The 20,000-nt window shown below is 48.4% G+C and overlaps 2 protein-coding genes across 3 annotated transcripts; one reads left to right on the top strand and one right to left on the bottom strand.

Annotated features, from left to right (window-relative positions):
• Window positions 1-7,802: 7,802 nt before the first annotated feature.
• Window positions 7,803-9,867, top strand: LOC106813730 (probable palmitoyltransferase ZDHHC24). Of its 2 annotated transcripts, XM_014817944.1 has the most exons (4): window positions 7,803-8,067; window positions 8,687-8,929; window positions 9,418-9,464; window positions 9,621-9,867. In XM_014817944.1, exons 1-4 carry the CDS (start codon window positions 7,878-7,880, stop codon window positions 9,837-9,839), a joined length of 699 nt encoding a protein of 232 aa, XP_014673430.1. In that variant the 5' UTR covers window positions 7,803-7,877; the 3' UTR covers window positions 9,840-9,867. The 2 variants fall into 2 exon arrangements, with proteins under 2 accessions (XP_014673430.1, XP_014673429.1); XM_014817943.1 differs by having other exon boundaries at window positions 9,418-9,867.
• A 2,162-nt stretch (window positions 9,868-12,029) lies between these two features.
• LOC106813733 (autophagy-related protein 20-like) lies at window positions 12,030-13,528 on the bottom strand. Its single transcript, XM_014817950.1, has 2 exons — window positions 13,310-13,528; window positions 12,030-13,264 (listed from the first exon to the last, which is right to left on the bottom strand). Exons 1-2 carry the CDS (start codon window positions 13,429-13,431, stop codon window positions 12,694-12,696), a joined length of 693 nt encoding a protein of 230 aa, XP_014673436.1. The 5' UTR covers window positions 13,432-13,528; the 3' UTR covers window positions 12,030-12,693.
• Between the last annotated feature and the right edge of the window lie 6,472 nt (window positions 13,529-20,000).

The raw sequence follows: 20,000 nt of genomic DNA, 5'->3' as shown, positions 1-20,000 counted from the left end.
TTGATAGACTTCTGATATTATGTATATGAATATATATATATATATATATATATATATATATATATATATATATATATAATAGGGGTTGCGTATGCATGTGTGCACGCGTGTATGTATGCGTGTGTGTACGTGCATATGCCTGCATAATAATATATATATGTATCAGGAGTAGATAATAGGGTAGTAGGTAATATTCCCTATTACCTACTCCTGATCTGTATGAATGCAGATGAATTTATGTATCAACCCTTGTAAACATCTAGCCTTTCTCGTAAACACCGACTCCTTGTAAACATCTAGTCCACGTGAACATCTAACTATCGTAAACATCTAACTATCGTAAACATCTGGCCCTCTTGAGCACTGAACCCTTATAAACATTCAGTCACGTATACAGCGAATCTTTGTAAACATCTCGACACGTAAACATCGAACTCTTACTTACACATAAATACACATAAAATCACATAGGCGCATAAAAACATATAGGCACGTCAACAATGAAACCTTGCACACAACGAAACCTCGTTAGGATTACTGTAAACATAAGAACATCGTAATTAAGTTTCTAACCTTCGTGAATAGCTTGCCCATATTAACACCCCCTCCCTCCGCTAAACAGTAGCCATAGAACCTTAATTAGTTTCTAATAATTATCACGTGTCACTATAAAAAAAAGTTCCTGTGGCTGGACGCGTCGTCCTCATATATATACTGTGAGACATACACACACACACACACACACACACGTACATACGCATACACATATACACACAAGAACCACACACGATAGCATGACACATACACATATACACACCACACACACACAAGCGCCACACACAACACACACTACCGGGCCCACACACATCATATATATAACGTATGTAATAATATAATATATATATATATAATGAACATATACATATACGAATAAGCATATACATCATACATATACCTATAAGCAATATACATGATACATATACATATACATATACATAGTACATATACATAATACATATACATATACATATACCATATACATATACATATACATATACATATACATATACATATACATATACATCAGAAGTAGATAATAGAGAATATTATCTACTAATTAATAAAATCATCTAAACTAGTACGTAATCATCTATTACTAATTATATATATATTATATCGAATATTATATCTATTATAATTAATCATCTATACTAAGATGCGATGCTGGGAACAATATAATAGCATTTTTATAACAAGATTAACATATATGAAAACATTACGCCGTATGTGCATAAAAAAGGTGTGGGCAGTTACATTCGCTATATTTCTCGGCTATAACTCTGTCGCATCTGTATACTACTACTACTACTACTACTACTACTATTGATACTAACTACTACTACCTGCTACGTAGACTACTACTAACTACTACTACTACTATCTATACTAACTTACTATACTACTACATACAGCTACTACTAACAACTAACACTACTACTGACTACTATACTACTACTACTACTACTACTGACTATCTGACTACAACTACTACTAAATTAATACTACTACTACTACTACTACTACTACTACTAACTACTACATACTACTACTAACTACTACTAGCCTACTACTACTAACTACTACTACTACTACTACTATAACTACTACTACTACTACTGACTACGTACTACTAGCTACTACTACTACTACTACTACACCTAACTACTACTACTACTACTAACTACTACTACTTACTATACTACTTACTACTGCTGCTACTACTACTACTCTACTACTGCTAATACTAGCTACTACTACTACTACTACTATATCTACTACTACCTGCCTACTACTGACTACATACTACTACTACTACTTACAAAAAAAAAAAAGAAAGAAAAAAAAAAAAAAAAAAAAAATACTGCTACTGCTACTACTACTATACTACTAACTACTTAGACTAATCTACCTACTGCTACTACACTACTACTAACTACTACTTACTACTGACTACTCGCTACTACTACTACTGACTGCTACTAACTACTATACTACGTACTAGCTACTACTGCTGCTACTACTACTACTTACTACTACTCGACTACTACTACTACTATTACTGCTACACTAACTACTACACTACTACGTTACATGACTTACTACATAACTCTCTGCTCATGCGGGCTTTTCTTCCTCCACATATGTGCTGCAGACTCGCATACGCCGTGTTTGATATCGGACTTACAAAAGACGGAGGTTGGGTTACCAAAGACGCGCGTGACAAATGTGACATCACGTGGCGACGCGCGGGAGCGGTGACACTTAGACTGTCGCGCAGTGGCGCAGGAACCGCCATGTTTATGCAGACGAGCTGTTACGGCGAACGTCTATGGTTGGGGCAGGGCGGAGGCGCACTTTCCTCGGCTATCAGAAACCGACGCCGGTTAGTTAACGTTGCGCTGCTAAGCCCTAAAATATACGGACCCGCTGGCCATATATGGAAACTGCGGAGAAAGTGTTAGCTGTTGTTGTTCTTGTTTTTGTTGTTGTTTACCGATTCCCGCTGACTGCAGGCGGATGGAAATAATGTGTAGGAGAGAAGTAATAAACCCGCTTTTCCGTACATACGTCGTTTATATGGACTGTTCATTAGTGTATGTGCGCGCGTGTGTTGTTATGTGTTGTGGTGTGTGGTGTGTGTGTGTGTGTGTGTGTAGTGTGTGTGTGTGTGTGTTTGGTATAGTTGTTGTTGGTTGTGTGCTGTGTGTGTGTGTGGTGTGTGTAGTGTGTGTGTGTATGTGCTGTGTGTGGTGTGTGTGGTTTGTACGTATGATTTGTGTGTGGTGTGCTGTGGTGTGTGTGTGTGTGTGTTGTGTGTGTGTGTGTGTGGTGTGTGTGTGTGTGTGTGGGTGTGTGTGTGTGTTGTGTGTGTGTGTGTGTGTTGTGTGTGTGTGGGGATTGTGGATGGTGTAATGTGATGTGTGTGTGTGTGTGTGTGTGTGTGTGTGTTTGTATGTATGTTGTGTGTGTGTGTGTGTGTGTGTGTGTGTTGTTATGTGTGTGTGTGTGGCGTTGCGGCGCGGTGTGGTGTGTGTGTGTGTGTGTGGTGTGTATTGTGTGTGTGTGTGTGTGTGTGTGTGTGTGTGTGTGTGCGTAGGCGTGTGTGTGTTGTGTGTGTGTGCTGTGTGTGTGTGTGTGTGATCGTGTGTGGGTGAGTGGGTGTGGCGTGCGGGCGCGCGTGGTTGTGACGATGTGTGTACGTGTGTGTGTACGTGTGGCTGTGTGCTGTGTGATGTGTGTGTGTGTGGTGTGATGTGTGTGTGCATGCGTGCGCGCGCGCGCGTGTGATGTGTGTTGGGTGCGTGCGTGCGTCTTTGTGTGTGTGTGCGTGCGTGTGGTGTGTGTTGTGTGCGTGCGTGCCGTGGTTGAGTGTTGCGTGCGTGCGCGAGCGCCCTGTGTGTGTGTGTGCGCGCGCGCGAAGCGCGCAGACGTGTGTGTGTGATGTTGTGTGGTGTGTGTGTGTGTGTGATGTTGTAGGTTGTGAGTGCCGTGAGGGCGTGCGTTCGATGTGTATGGGTGTGTGTGTGATGTTGTGTGTGTGTGTGTGTGTGTGTGTTGTGTATATGTGTGTGTGTGGTGTAGTGTATTATGTGTGTGGTTGTGTGTGTGTGTGTGTGTGTGTGCGGCGTGTGCTGGGTGAGTGGTGGTGCGTGCGCGTAATCGTGTGTGTACGTGTGGTACGTGTGCGTGTAACGTGTGTGTTGTGATGTGTGTGTGTGCATGCGTGCGCGCGCGCCGTGGTGGTGTGTGTGTGTGTGTGTGTGTGTGTGTCGTGTGATGCGTGCGTGCGTGACGGTGGTGTCGTGTGTGATGTGTGTGTGTGTGTGTGTGTTGTGGATGCGTGGCGTGCGTGCGTGGTGAGTGTGTGATGCGTGCAGCGCGCCTGGTGTGTGGTGTGTGTGTTACTGTGTGTGTGTATTGTGTGTGTGTGTGTGTGTGTGTGTGGTGTTGATGTGTGTGTGGGTGTGTGTGTGTGTGTGTGTAGTGCGTGGGGAAGTAGCGTTCGTGTGTTTCATCGCGCGTGAAACTTTTAGTGGTCGCTCTATGTTATTTTTCATGTTCATCACCGTTTAGCTGTACTCGGCACGTTTCTGTGAACTAACAAACGCAAATAGCCAAGAAGAATTCAAAAGGGAGACGAATAACTCGAGAAATGATAATTATTCCTATATATGAGAATAGGATTAATTGACTTAATATTATAATGCAATATTAAAATCACCGTACATGAAAGCAATTAAAAATTATTAAACGTAATGAGCGTGCACGCGTCTATATGCAATAGTACATAGTTAATTAGCATGGCGCTGTCTTTACTGAAATGGAAATGCTAAAATTATCATCGAAAAATTAGACATAAAATTAATGACAATTTATTATAAACTGTGCACGACTAATGTCACGAATGAACATATATTACGTATCTTCGCAATCAGTCGACCGCCAGATAGAGACAGCACACGTTGTTTGCTATGCGCGTAATCTTGTCACGCCCAGCTCGGTAACGTTGTCGTTCACGTAAGCCGCTCTGTACTCAACATTACTGAGTGCGTCATAATTAAATGCTAGTCATTACGCGCCGGCCGACACACTCCTGCTCTTTTCCTCACTCTCTCTCGTCTCTCTCTCTCTCTCTCTCTCTCTCTCTCTTCCTCTCTCGCTCTCTGATAAGGAGGGCTAGATTGACGGTACCTGTAGTGGCGATGATAGTCCGTCTTTTCTTACACCGATGATGTCCGTCTTTGCTCCACGCGAGCTAGCGCTTGCCGTAGCGGGTATTGGACAGTGGTGCAGCCCGACTGTCCGCAATGATGGCCTCAGCCTTACCCGCGCGAAAAAGCTGCCGTGTTTTGATTGCCGCTGCCCACTGCAACCCTTTGTCGCACTGGTGAATGACACAGAGGCCAGATGATTACGCAATCGGCCTATCGCTTATCTTAATAATTAGGGCAACTGACCAATTCAGCTGGTGACCCGAGGTGTTTGGCGGGCACAATGGGGGCGGCGGGGTATCTATGTGGCCCCATTGCGTGTACCGAAAGAGGGTGCGTAAATTATTGCGGACGGGGGGGAGGGGAAGCATATGTTTTGCTGAAGGAGGCAAGTACCTCGCTGGGGGGGCGGGGTTGTTAAGATGCTAGTGACTAGCACCAAGAAATTCCTTACATAAGTTCATGTTCACGGAAAAACGACGTGGTGTCCACCACAGTGCACATAGTAAAGTAACAATACGCCCCGCTTAAACACATACGAGACCTCACACCCTCACTGTCTGGCCCTTCCCTAAAACTTCTTAACTCGTTCCCCTCTGCGCCCGCTATCGTCTTCTGTGCAAGGCACGACTGACGCTGTATTCTCCGACCCGTGGGTGGGTTTCGTTCTTACGGGGCGTTTTTGATTGCCTCAGTGGTTTACCGCCCGCATTTATTCCTGATTTCCCCCCTCTTCCCCCTCTCCCCCTTGGTTCCATCAGCAAAATCTTACGCAACTCACAATGACAGCCTAGAGTGTTCGCAGCACATTTACTTGTTTACGTGGCAATAACGGCACGGAAAAACGGCAAGAGTGACATACGCTATATATAGGCCAAGAATTGTTGATCTCGGCCTTTTGTTATTTTGAAGAGAGTTGTGTGAACGCGCTGTGTATAATATACTGCGGAAGTCAATTACAACAATTAGAAAGTTTATTATGCCCAAAATATATAAATATGGTTTCGCAGGATCTTGTCTACGAAAATAATCCATTGAATTCATACAATCCATCCAAAATTGAACGAATGATGAATGATTGAGAACTAAGTGAACGGATAAATTAAACACATGTTTTAATTAAGATAAGGTTATTAGTACTCAACTGTTTTATTCAGCACTTTATAATAACTGCCATAAACCTATCCGCAGGCCTTATTAGGCAATATAATATAATATATAATATATATAATATCAATATAGCCTCTGTATGGGGGGGCATTAATCTTTGGGCGGGAAAGGGTGAGGGTGACCTGCAACGAAATAAAATTTTCTTTACAGACAACTCTCCTGAAGAGTCTAGTGTAGGCAGGCAGAATTATGATTGGGTTAAAATAAGGTCGCGCATGTCCAGTTACTTAAAAGATAGAAATGGTAGTTTTCTAGTTGTAAAGTAGAGAGAGGGGTAACGTATGTTGAATGGCCGATACCGAGAACTGATCCATGAAAAATTAACCCATTATAATAATTACTAACAAATAAGTATGTCATTATTGACCCCTGATTATACCACCCGCAATTGCTAGGATATCCGGAAAACTGTTTATTCTGTAATCATAGAATTTCGAACGAACCGCGCGTCGCCATCGCAAGGCCAGATTCTCGCATTAAAAACGTATAAGAAGAAGGAAGTAAGTCGAGAATATACCCGCTGTCTATTATACACGTATAATTAATTGCTATGCAGATATTATAGGCTATAAGCATAGTGCTGTCCCCGGCAGATATGGCATACACGAACAGATGCCCTGCTACAGCGGAATGGTGACTATCGTAAATGTTAGTTTGCTGGCGTTTTGGCTATAGGCCTGAAAAGTTCTGGTTTTGTCGCATGCTCAGTATCTGACGAAATGATCGTTTTCTCGTATAGAACTCTTATTATAGAGAAGATATGGCCGATACTAGCTTTGGTAATGTAAATGTCTATCAGTACGCACCAACTGTAAAAAATTATAAGATGCACAATGTATAGGACGCCCGAAAAAAATGCATTTCTGAGCGTAATCCCATGTTCATTATAAAGGCCTGGACCGGCTTTTTGAGTTACAGATTGAAATGGAGTTGCTATCCATTATCAATGTGTAATACCACGTAAACCAATCTATAGGAGGTGATAAGGCAACAAGTAAGGCATCGCAATTGTTACACCGCATTAGTTGCACATATTTCGATTTTCTAGAAAAGGCCTTTTTAGCATATTTTTCGCCGAAATTCGGCACTAGATGCCATAATTTGCAATTATGCACCAAGGTAGATCCTCGTGCGTCTAGAAAGCATTAGAAGTAAAATTATTCGTGTTGTGTGCGTAGTGGCGTAGCCATGGTCGCCGGTCGGCCATTTTTGTGTATGAAACGGGATACCGAAACTACTTCTGTAAAATTTCGCATCATAGAGCATGGCAAAATTTCGAGCGGAGGCATAGAGCACGATCTGTAGTTTATTTAAGCATGATAAAAGTGTATTGTTTGTAAGGCGCATTAACAGTCGTGGCGTATTTTTAATTAAGTTGTCTGTTCGATGCTTATTCAGGCCTGCAGCCTATAGACGCCCTCTACTGTTGTTCAACACCTATAGTCACAGATGATGACATTTACGCTCACAGATGGCGCTCTGATGCAGCCTGCAGGCAAAAGCAGAGCAGTATTCATCCGTCTCTTTGTCTCACGCAATGAGACTCGACAGCTTGAATGCACAGTTCAACATAATATATTTACAGAAATCAAGAATTAAATACTCATCACAGGATTTTTCCCTATATTCAAGGTAACTTTCAACATTCAAACAGGATTATAACCGTAGTGTTCTAATAAGAGATTGCGGGAGTAAACCATTTTCCGTTAGTGACGTCACGCTTGCAGGTGAGTCAGCTATTCAGCTAACGTTGCCATGGGCGCAGCGTTCAATACCAAGCTACCAGACGCAGGCGCGCGCACGTCAGCAGACAATACGTCAATACATTCCCCGTTTTATTAACGAGCTCTTTGGCTGGAGTCTGCCATTAGATCTCCGCTGCGGAACCAACGCTCGTCCGTTTTTCCGGCAAACTCAGCCTCTCCTCACGTCACCATGGCAACTGGTCACATCTTCCCACGACGCAGGTACGATCAGGTGTCCTTCATCTTCATGCTGATCGGAATTCCGTTCGGGATTGGATTCGAGGTCATCGTTGTGCTGCCCGTCTATCACTCGTCGATGACGTCACCAATCGTCGGACTTCACGTGGCATTGACTCTGTTCATCACGGCGAACGTAGCAGGTAAGGAGGGTTCTGTATGTGTTTGTGTGTGTGTGTGTGTGTGTGTGTGTGTGTGTGTGTGTGTGTGTGTGTGTGTGTGTGTGTGTGCGCGCGTGTTGTTTGTGCGCGTGCGTGCGTGCGTGTGAAAATAGTTGTATAATTGAATTGTCTAATGAGATTAATCAACCATTCCTTCCCACGGCGCATGTAAGCGATTAGTAAGGTTGCAAGTTGTTGTTGTGGCTATAACGTACGTTGAAGGCACGAAACATTTGCGACAAGGTCTTAGCAGTCCTGTTCATTAGAAACGAACATGTTACGCCACCTGTAGTCAGTAAGCCGAAATATTTTACCTCGAGGTGTTAGCCTGGCCTCTATCTACCTCAGCAACTACGATTTCCCCCGCATTCTCAGCTATGACGGGCCGTAACAAATGTGAAAACTCTAACTATCTTGCTCTTTGCCTCGATATAAGCGAGATAACCACGTCTCTTTGAATAATGTCTGAATATAATCTATACGTAACAGTTATAAGAACGCAGCGTATATCTAGAACGTCTTCCCACGGCAATGACTGGCTAGAACCACGTATCGTTCGCAGAGCAGGTGGATAGATGAATATCCCGGTATTTTCTTTCAGCGAACATGTACTGGGTGATAACGACGGATGCATCGGGACGCAGCCTCGGTCTGCCGTCCGTACTGAAGTCTGGATGGAAGTACTGTCACGAATGCCAGCTTAACTCTCCGCCGCGCTCCTACCACTGCGCGCACTGCGGAGAGTGCGTGCTGCGGAGAGACCATCACTGCGTCTTCACGGGATGCTGCGTTGGCTTCAGAAACCACCGCTACTACCTCGTAGCCGTCATGTACCTGTGGATCGGTGAGCGCGCGCGCATAATCGATTTCGTGCCAATATCGGTGATGAGCGATGGATGGATTCATTTATCGATAGATCGATCGATTAATCAATTATTCATTCATTCATTCATTCATTCATTCATTCATTCACTCATTCATTTATTCATCCACTCATTTAGACATTCAGACATTCATTCATTCATTCATTCATTCATTCATTCATTCATTTAATCATTCATTCATTCATTCGTTCGTTCGTTCGTTCATTCATTTATTCATTCATTTATTTATTCATCCACTCATTTAGACATTCAGACATTCATTTATTCATTCATTTAATCATTTATTAATTTATTCGTTCATTCATTCATTCATTCATTCATTCATTCATTCATTCATTCATTCATTCATTCATCCATCCATTCATTCAATCCAACGAACAACAACTGTAACTCTCTGCTACAATGCGACTGTTCGTGCTAATCTCGCACTCTCCGTGTATGTTTACAGGCGCCATCTACGGAGTAACCTACTCATGGAGCTACATCTGGCAGGAGGTAGGTGGCGCCACGGTCGCCAACGTGCTGTCGCTCGTCGCTCCGCACATCGCCGTCGTCGTCGGCCACCTCGACCTGTACACGTTCACACTGATGTCGCTACAGGCGATGGCCTGCGTTCTCGTCTTCCTCACCACCTACCTGTTCTTCTACCAGGTGGCGCTCGTGCGCAGCGGACAGACGGCGTACGAACGTCGGCACGGCGTGACGATGTACGAGGGAACGTCGGCAGCGGACAACGTGCGGCAGTTACTCGGGGAGCGCTGGTATCTGACGTGGGTATGGCCGAGCGTCCGTTCGAGACTGCCGGGGGATGGTATGCAGTTCCGCACGAAGCCCCTTATAGATGAACTAGAAGACTGGAAGAACCTCTGAGCGTGCGAGCGGGAAGGCAAGGAGAACCCCTGAGCGTGCGTTAGCTGACAAGAAGGCGGAGAGAACCTATCCGGTGAGATAGCTCGCGAGCTTTTCAATGTTTTAGCGTTGAACTTGGTGGAAGTTGAAGCGTTAGCTTGGGAATTTTCATCTATACTCCGTCCAGCAGCAGTGAACGACGCAATATGCGTCTAACAGATATATGACACAGATCCATATAGGCAGAAATAGTGACAGGGAGGGAGGGGGAGCGAGGGGGAGAGCGAGGGGGAGACATAGACACAGGGAGAGATATACACGGGGAGAATAAGCGCGAGAAAGAGAAAGGGGGAGAGAGTGACGAATGCAGTCCACTGCCACCACTTACTCATCTTCTTCTTGCTCGCTGGTCCTCCTTCCTCCAGCCCCTCATTCTCTGCCCTTGTCTCTTCACCTACTCTCCTCTTTGCTCTCTTACCTATCTATCTCTAACCTCCTTTCCTCTTTCTTCCTCTCTCTCTGGATCTCTTCTCCTCATCCTCTTTCTCTGTCGAGGATGTTGTAAAATCTTTCCTCGTCTTCTCTTCTCTCTCCTTCTCTCTACTTTCTTTCTCTCTTGCTCTCTCTCCCCTTCTTTCTCGTATCGTCTTTCTCATCTCTTTTCTACTCTCTCCTCTCTCTCTCTCGGTCTCTTCTCCTCTCATTCTTCTTTTCTCTTTCTTTCTCGCTCGCTCGCGCGCGCGCTCTCTCTCTCTCTCGCTTACTCTCTCCCACTCTCTCACACGCATTTCCTCAATCTCCACTCCGAATACTCCCTTCTACTTTTCGGTTCGTTTCTTGACCCCACAAGCTGAGAGCACATTGCACGCACGCGCGACGGTTCAAATTGAGTGAATCCAATACATGTGGTCTTTATCTGCTCTGCGCATCTGGTCCAAATCGAGCTCAAGGCGAGCAGAAACGACCAGTGCACGCGTGTATTCGTTGATGTACGCGGATTAGATTGGGGTGAGCGCAGGTGTTATTGCATTTCATCTATTTTTTATTTTATCACCGGGCGTGTTATTTTTTATTTATTATTTTCTTCTTCTTCTTTATCTTCTTATGTTCATTTTTATTTTACTTATATTTCTATTTTATCCCGCCTTTTCCGCGCGCCTATGCCCGGTTTAGTGAGGTGAGTGTACAGTGAGTGTGTGAGCGTAGGAACGGCAGGTGTGCGAATGAAGAGGTGTGTGCTGTTACAGAATGGCGCGAGGCACAGTCTGTGCAAGCATGCATGATAACAGTTATATGACCACGCTGATTACAGACGGGGCGGGAGTGCCAATCTGCATTATAATATATATATTATATAGTATATATATATATAGTATATATATATATATATAATATATCCATATATACACTCACGCACACATAATATATATATATATGTATTTATTTATTTATTTATTTATTTAGTTAATTAATTAATTATTTAGATAGTTCGTGTTATGGGTTCAATATAAATTGTGTGTGTGCGCGCCTTTGTTTGCGTGGTGTCGTGACTGCTTACTTACAACTAGCTTCTTACGTGGAGTGCAGGAAGGAGGGATTGACGTGTACTTCATAAGTCTAGGAATTAATTAATCGCTGATATCTGACGGCCGTGACGGAAGGGAAATACCTGCTATGATGATAAGTGGGAGCTTTTCGAGTATTATTATGCGTGCGCTTGAATTGTTTTCATCCAGAGTTTTACATTGATGAATAAAAAGCGAATTTTGATCGTGGCATGCAACTCGTTTCAATCTCGTTGTATTTTTTGTTTGTAGAAAATCACATCGAATATTCATGCAAATGTTTATCAATTCATGAATTTTCTGGGGGTACGTTCGTCTGTACCTCCAAGCAAGGGGTCGCAAATCCTCAGGTCTTCTCCATGTGTTTTATCAAAATCTTGTATGAAAGAGGACGTTGCATGTCATTTTATTGTGTTAATTGCCAATAATTTGGTTATTTCGCATCATTTCTGTCGAAGAGTTTCAACATGCCATACCAGGCCTACATAGAGACTCCAGTAAGCAAAGACGAAAACTAAGGGTTCTTTGACCAAAATTCCAGCGAGAAACACAAATAATTTCATAGGTATAATATTGAAACTGCGGCGAGGAATTTATCCAGTTTCACTACAATAGAAAACTTAAAAAATGAATGAACAAACAGATGTTTGCGAATTATATATCTTTACAAGGTTTATTATACTGCAAACATTTACATTATACATATAGATATATTAATTTTATTTTAATCTAATTTCCTCTACATGCACACGCTGAATAAGGATGACTATGTGTGTACAAAACAAGCGAGACACAACAGAAGCAAACAATCTCAGATATAAACACATCTCATCTCAACAATAATGAATATACAACGCTTGACAGACACACTGCGTACAGTTATTCTAATTGCTAGAGATTTATCCATAGATAGAAATAAAAAGCCTATATATATACACAGACATGTAAAATGAGATATGAGAAAATTGAAACTTCAATGGTATAGACATGGAATAAAGACGAACAACACATTGATACACACCTATGGCATTCAGTTAGATTATTACTTGAATACGTGATACTTGATACTTGATTATATTTAAGTTATATCTTATATTAAATCATTTTGTCAGCCTAATTTAAACGTGACCAATGAAACCGAGTTCATAAGCTATGGCAGGGCCATAAGCTATCGTGAACAACCTGATTGCTTTTGAGTGAACATCTGTTTAGGAAATTACAACGAAATACACATTTCTTAGGCTTGTTGTATTTTGTTCCATAATCTAAAGATGCGAATGCTTCCTTCGCCTTCGACGGAGAGGAAGATTCTAAATGAAACTTTCTCTCTCGTTGCGGATCTGTTCCCTTGTGGAAGCGAGGATCACGCCGCCTCCTCCTCCTCCTCCTCCTCCCCCTCCTCTTCCACCTCCTCCTCGCTCTCCTTCTCCTCTGGTGTTGTTTCCTATCCGCGTGTTCCCGTTCTCCGCGCCAGCCACCGCCGTCGGCAGCGCCGATAGTACAGCACGGTTCACAGCGCCCTCTGGCGGCCACGTCGGCTGACTCTCGCTCTCGCTCAGCGAATCATCGAGTTCCTCCAGCGAGTCGTAACCATCGTAGGTGGCGACGCCATCTTCCAGCGCGCGGACCCGAAGACTGCCGACGGCGTCCGAATCGGACCACGCCGACGTCGTATCCGAACCGGATCGGTTCGCCGATCCGCAGCGCCGCCTAGTGGCGAGCGACGACGTCGATTTCGTCAGTGGCGCCACCCCGCTGATGAAGGACTCGGCGGCGCTTTCCGCCTCCTCTGCGTCCTTGCCGTACGACGACATGATGTCGTCGACGACGTCCTGTGCCGACCGATTGATCTTCTCGATCTTGCGCTGACTCTTGACGAGATTGTGTCGCGTCATCACTGACGTCACGGGCGCGGGATCGTCGAGGTTGTGTCGCGTCATCACTGACGTCACGGGCGCGGGATTGCTGTCCGGCACGGACTCGTTCGAGCCGCTGCTGCTGCTTGCTAGAGTGCTGATACCGGAGGATCCCGCGTGCGTGTCTCTCATAGAGAGCAGGTTGGACCCAGCATCCCACTGCTGCTGAGTGAAGCCTGCGTCTGTCTGCTGCTGCTGCTGCTGCTGCTGTGGCTGCTGCTGCTGCTGCTGCTGCTGGTGGTGCTGCTGCTGCTGGTGCTGCTGCTGCTGCTGCTGCGGCTGCTGCTGCTGCTGCTGCTGCTGCTGGTGGTGGTGCTGCTGCTGCTGGTGGTCGTGTTGGTGGTGGTGCTGCTGCTGCTGGTGGTGGTTGTGCTGCGGCTGCTGCTGCTGCTGCTGGTGGTGGTGGTGTTGCTGCTGCTGCTGCTGCTGCTGATGGTGGTGGTTGTTGTGGGGCACGCCTTGCGTCCAGCTGGTTGCTTTGCGCTCTCTCAGCGGCGCGGCGTTACGTGCGTTGTTATTCTCACAGGCGATATGCGAGGCACTCACCGACTTCTGCGTCTTCTGCTGCTGCTGCGGAGGCTGGGGAGGATGATGAGGAAGAGGAGGATGAGGAGGAGGATGAGAAGGATGAGGAGGATGGGGAGCAGTATCAGCGATCGCCAGAATCACCTGTCGCGCCATATCAGCCGCGCTGCACTTTTTCGGAACTCCGTCGGGGGCGCTGTCGTCGTTGTATGCAGGCTTGAGGGCGCTGTCGTCGCTATGTGCGGACTTGGGGGCGCTGTAGTCGCTATGTGTGTACTTGGGGGCACTGTAGTCGCTATGTGTGGACTTGGGAGCGCTGATGTCGCTGTGTGCGGGATTGAGGATGAGGCCTGCCGGGGCGACACGGTCGTACTGCAGCTGTACCACGGATCTCGGAGGCTGTGAGGCTGTGTCTCTCGCTGTCTCTCTCGCAAGGTCAGACAGCTGCTTATTTAGCTGCTTGCCGGTCTCCCGCATCCGGGCTACAGTTCCGGGACCCAGCGACGTCTCCGTCGTCGGCGCATCACGAGAGATCCTCTCCTCGTTTGACAGATGGTCGCAGTTGGCGACGTGCGATTTGATAGAGGCCGCTGCTGCGATGTTGTTGGCGACCGCGGCTCCTCCTCGCTTGTTGTTGACGACGTCGGAGAACGCGTCGGCGGTCGTGTCCGGCGACCGCACGTCGTCGCACGTGATCGCTAGCGTCGGCGGCGACGTCGTCGCGTCGGCGGCCGACGACGGACTGTCGGTGACGATGTCTCGCGCCGACAGCGCCAGAGATCGCTTCGTCGTTTTCAGCTTAAAGATCCTCTGCTTCGTCTTGCGTCCGTCGGCTGCCGACGGCGACCGACGCGGCGTCCTCTTCCTCGTCGGCGTGAACGTCAGCATCTTTCGCACGCGTTTCGTCGCGCTCAGCGGCGACGCGTCGGCGCTGCCGACGTCTGTCGACCGACCCGACAGATCATTCTCGATGCTGCTGCCGCTGTCGAGTCTCGCACGAGGTGGCGTTGCCGGCAGCGGCGAGCTGTCGCACTGCTGCCCGCCGCCAGGGTGCGCTGCCTCCATCGTGCCGTCCTCCTTCAGCTTCTTCTGCGCGAGAGCCATCGTCACCTTGTTCAGCGTGTCGTTGACGGTCGTCTTCTGTAGTTTGATGCTGTTTTCTCGCGAAGGTCCGGGTGACTCGTTGCAGCTGCTGTCGCCTGACGAATCCGAGAACTTCGACGGGAAGTTCGTGTTGCCGATCGTCGCTAGGCAACGCGCGTAGTCGATTTCGCTGTCGTCGTCTTCGTCGTCGTCGTCGTCGTCGTCGTTCTCTTTGCCGACGTCGTATGTGAGCGTCGCCAGGTCACCGAGGTCAGGGTTGTCTAGCGCTGCCGACGGCAGAGCGAATGCTTCCGTCCCGTCGGCAACCTGCTGGCGTTTTTTTTCGCTCTCAGCGACGATGTCAACGAAGACCGTCTCCCCTTGAGCGTCGGAAGAGCTTCTCTCGCGGCGGCTTCCTTTCGCTCGCTTTCCTCTCGGCGGGCGTCGCGGCTTGACGACTGGCGTGAGGCTGACGCCTCGGTGCACCTCCTTATTCTTCGGCGGATGCTTCCGCACGTGTTTCATCATGCCCGTCTTAGGTCGAGCGTCGGCTTCGTCGGCTTCCCCGACCCTCTCCGAAAACGTACGCATCGGAATGTTCACGCGGCTCTCGTCCTCTCTCGCGAGAAACTCCGTGTGAATGATGACGTCGTCGCGCTCGTGTTGCGAGTCGCGCGCCACCTGGCGAGAGCCGTCGTCGTCGACGGACTTCGGAGGGAGTTCGACGTCCATGCTTTCGACGCACTCGGCATCTGCGACGTTCGATTTTGGTGCGTCTCTTATCTCCGCCGCTGCTGCTGCTGCTTCATTCGTTCCTCCTCCTCCTCTTCCTCCTCCTCCTCCGTTATTCTTCTTGTTTCCCATCTGCTCCTGGCGCGCCACCGCCTCCGATATGGTCTCTATCTTGTCCACGGCAGCCAGCTCCGAGGCGCGGTGCACGTGACTGGCCGAGCAGCTGACCATCCGCGCAGACTCGGTCGAGTCCTTGCGCCCAGGCACGAGAATGTCAAGGTTTTTAGTGATCATGCGCCAGATCTCGATGCCGGACGACCGCGGCTCCTCGGCGTCGGCGTTGCCCGGGCTGCGGTTGTCCGTGACGACGGCCGCGTCGCCGTCGCCATGGTTACGCGCCACCTCGATGACCGTGTTCGTCGTGCTCTCCGTGTTCGAACTCGATCCGGAACTGTCCGAGTTGAGCGAGACGGGCGAGATGGCGTTCGTCACCGGATGGAACCCGTACTCGGGATTCGGGATCTGGTAGCCGCGCGCGACGACGCGGAACGGCGCGTGCTCGTGGATCGTGTCGGCGGGGCCGAACGGAGCGCCACAGCGGCGAATCTTTCGCTTCTTCTTCAACGCGGGCCGACGTACGTGTCCGTACTCTGCTGTACCGTACACTCCTCCCGCTGCCGCTGGGGAATCACCTTCACTCTTATCGCAATCCTTCGTGTCGTCGAACTCCGCCGCCGACGACAGCCGGTAGTAGCTGACCATGAAGGCGACGCCGAGGACGTAGGTGGCGCTGGCGGCGACAAGCGTCGGCGTCGTCAGCCACGGCTCCGGGTTCAGGTGCACCCAGACGGTGAGCAGCAGAGCGTTCTCTAGCAGCATGAACGTATAGAAGCCCGCCAGCTTCACCGGGTGCGTGTCCAGGCGTAGCCAGTCGACAACGTTGAGGCAGGCAGTGAGCGTGTCGCGCCAGTGCGCGTCGCAGTCGGCGCAGCGGCAGCGTCGCCGCAGGAACATGCGCTCGACCTTCTTCCAGGTGAACATGACGAGCCAGTGCGCACCGACGACCACTGCTGTCCAGTGGGGGACGGCGTACGAGAACAGAGCTAGCGATAACGCACGCGTCGCCAACGCACATAGCTTCCATGCGAACAGCAACGCGGTGCTCGCTAGGGGGAGCCGCGAGCGCCGCTCCGATTTAAACGACATGTAGGCGGCGCAGGCGACGCACGCGCCGAGAAGGCTTCCGGCAGAGGTCGCCACGAGGATCGGCGCGAAATTGACGCTCGCGTACATGAGCGCCGCGGTTGCCGTGGCAACGGAGAAGCTCTGAGTGACGCCCAGCATCAGTTGCAGCGTGACGTACTCGCGGTAGTCCTGCGTGTCTTCGGCGAGCAGCAGCTTGAAGCTTCGCCAGGCCGGACCGAGCAGCACCAGGTGAAAGAAGTTACACGTCAGCTCGCCGCAGCGACGCTCGGCGAACTCCATGTTGTGGTAAACCCAGACGACGGAGACTATGTTGGCGAGGATGAGCGGTGCGGCGACCATGGCGGCCAGCACCGGAAACCAGACGTGGTGGTAGTCGTGCCGGAAGTAGAGCTGCCCCGTGTACAACTGCAGCGCCACCTGCGCGTAGTAGCAGACGAGTAGCAGCGTCGTGCTGAGCTTGTACATCGTGCGTCGGCGGTGCTGCGTCAGCTATGACGTCCAGCGTCTCTCTGCGACGCGGTGTGTTCGCTGCGTCATCTACGACGTGTCAGCGTCGATGACGACGTCTAGCGTCTCTCTGCGACGCTGTGTGTTCGCTGCGTCGTGTAGCTTGCGTCGTGACGCTGCATGTCCGCGCGTCCGTCGGGACTAGCGCTGCTGGAGTCGTGCGCCGTGAACTGTAGACAGAGAGTAAGAGGTCGGCGTTAATACGTGCGGTCGTCGGCTGTATGAGGCTCTGTGTGGGGAAGCTAGGGGCAGAACAATACCAAAACGATTTGCTCACACACGCGCACACACACACACGCGCGCGGGCGCATACGGACGCGCGCGCGCACCCAGACACACACACACGCACGCACGCACACGCACGCGCGCGCACACGCACACACACATACACACATACACTCACGCACGCACACACACGCGCGTGCGCGCGCACTCGCACACACACACACACACACACACACACACACATACACACACACGCGCGCACACACACGAACACAGAGAGAGAGAGAGAGAGAGAGAGAGAGAGAGAGAGAGAGAGAGACGAGAAATAGTGGGTGTGATAAAGAATGGTAAAAGGAGAAAAATTAAGAACAGAAGGTATAGAGGGGAATGAGAACGCGAGAACGGAAAAATAACCGCTAAAGAGGACCTGGAGATCGAATATGAGAGCTCGAGAGGCCTCTGAGTATTGACAGCATCTCTGGCATGCGGTATTTCCAGCAGCAGCCCACGCTAATGGGGCACATCCGTCTCCGAGGCCGTAATGACAGCTCGAGCTGTCAGTCTAGCACGTACGCACACAGTGTGCGCGGGTCCAGTAGCGAGTAACACAGCGGTCTTGTTCCGATCGTCACCTGCCACTGCACCAACATAATGACGGGAAATACAAACAGCTGTTAAGCTAACGGCCGAGGCGCCGTCATGAGGGCCTATATAGGAGTTGCTAGCTGAGTCATCACGAAATCCCAAACACCAAAGTCATCTGGTATCCGATATTGATATATAGTATAATATTATTCTATATCGATGCAAAGATCTAAGTTACTGATTCGTATGATGAAAATATGATGTGATGTGTATTGAAATCGCGAAATAGGTTAGAATGTTTCCTGTTGCGTTTCGTCAGCGGCCGTATAGATGCACCTATATCAGAAGTAGATAATAGATAACCGCCTAACTTGAAACAAAAGGCAGCTCTTGCGCACTCTTGCTCCCTCGGCGATGCGGTGTGGCTCGCTAGTAGCTGCCCTTTGTTTCAAGTTAGGCGGTTTATACATTCAGTTTGCTGGCAACATAATGGAAAATCGTGTCGTACGTTTTAGTCTGTATCTGCGGATTGCGGGTGTATACGAGGAAACGATTTCGCACGATGCTAGGCGAATGTACTGTGTACGATTTGAGCTCAAGTTGGTTGAGTTACGCGTAGTAAATCGTAGGTATTCTAAGGCTAGTAAATGACGAATTTCCCTTGTTTATTAAAGTCACACTCCTTCCCTATTATCGACTTCTGACCTATATCACAGCGAGGAGGATCATAGGAGCGATATGTCATCGAAGATTCCGTTTGCATAAGTTAAGACCTTAGTTAGTTATCATCATGATAATCAACATCATCATCGTCATCAGCATCATCATCATCGTCATCAGCATCACCATCATCATCGTCATCAGCATCACCATCATCATCGTCATCAGCATCACCATCATCATCGTCATCAGCATCATCAGCATCACCATAAGCATCATCACCACCCTCATTTTAGCTCCGGTATGGCGATTTAAAGAAATTAAACACTTACCGTAATTACACTCTAATTTTGTAATGAAGTATTAGAGGAAAAATGCCAATACACATTCCACTGGTTTCTTCAGTATTTTTTAAGCGGTCAACAACTGTTTGCATAATGAGTCAGAATTCAAACGACGAAAGGCTGAATCGATTTAAGCTACCCGCCATTTTGGAGGCTGGGAATGAGGAAAATAAATTAAAGAACGCTCAACTAAAACCCATCGCATTGAACTATACCGATGATTAAGTGGTTGGCATAGCAACCGGTGTCTTACCTGAGCATCAGTGAAGCATCATCGTAGAGGTTTTCCGTTCCCGCTGCGTATTCACGTAAAAAAATCTTTATAAGTTTTCACTCTCGTGCCTAGCAACAAATATAAGCCACCTCCGCGTACACCCAACGTAACTCTTCCTTCCAGGCACTATCTTATCGCCGCTGCGGATCTCAAAATTGAATTCTTCTCCGATCCGACAAGTCTTCTGCTAGCCGGTAGCATCAGCAGCAGTACGACTGGCACGCGATCTCTCCCGGCGGGGTCCGGTTTGATAGGTGAACGCAGCGTATGCTAGCTAGCGTACGGCGCGTGCGCGTGCGTGTGCTTACACGCTTCTACGCTGCTGGCTGTTGTCGCTCGCACGGACCGTTGCTCGCGCGGTACAATGCCGCGTTTGAATATTGGCGCCACGCACGGCGACGGGCGACGGCGCACGCAGCGCTCACTGGTGGCGATAACCCTATTATTGAACTAACTGCTCAGCGGCGCGGTGTCGCTGTACGGGTGGCAGTAGATTAGTCGTTACTTAGCGGGGTATAGCCGGATGAGGGGGAGGGAGTCTGGGGGGAGGGGATTGGTTG

Source organism: Priapulus caudatus, unplaced genomic scaffold (assembly GCF_000485595.1).
Source record: "Priapulus caudatus unplaced genomic scaffold, Priapulus_caudatus-5.0.1 Scaffold815, whole genome shotgun sequence".
NCBI lineage: Eukaryota > Metazoa > Priapulida > Priapulimorpha > Priapulimorphida > Priapulidae > Priapulus > Priapulus caudatus.
Note: the sequence above shows the minus strand (reverse complement) of the source record. Positions and strands in the feature narration are given on the sequence as shown.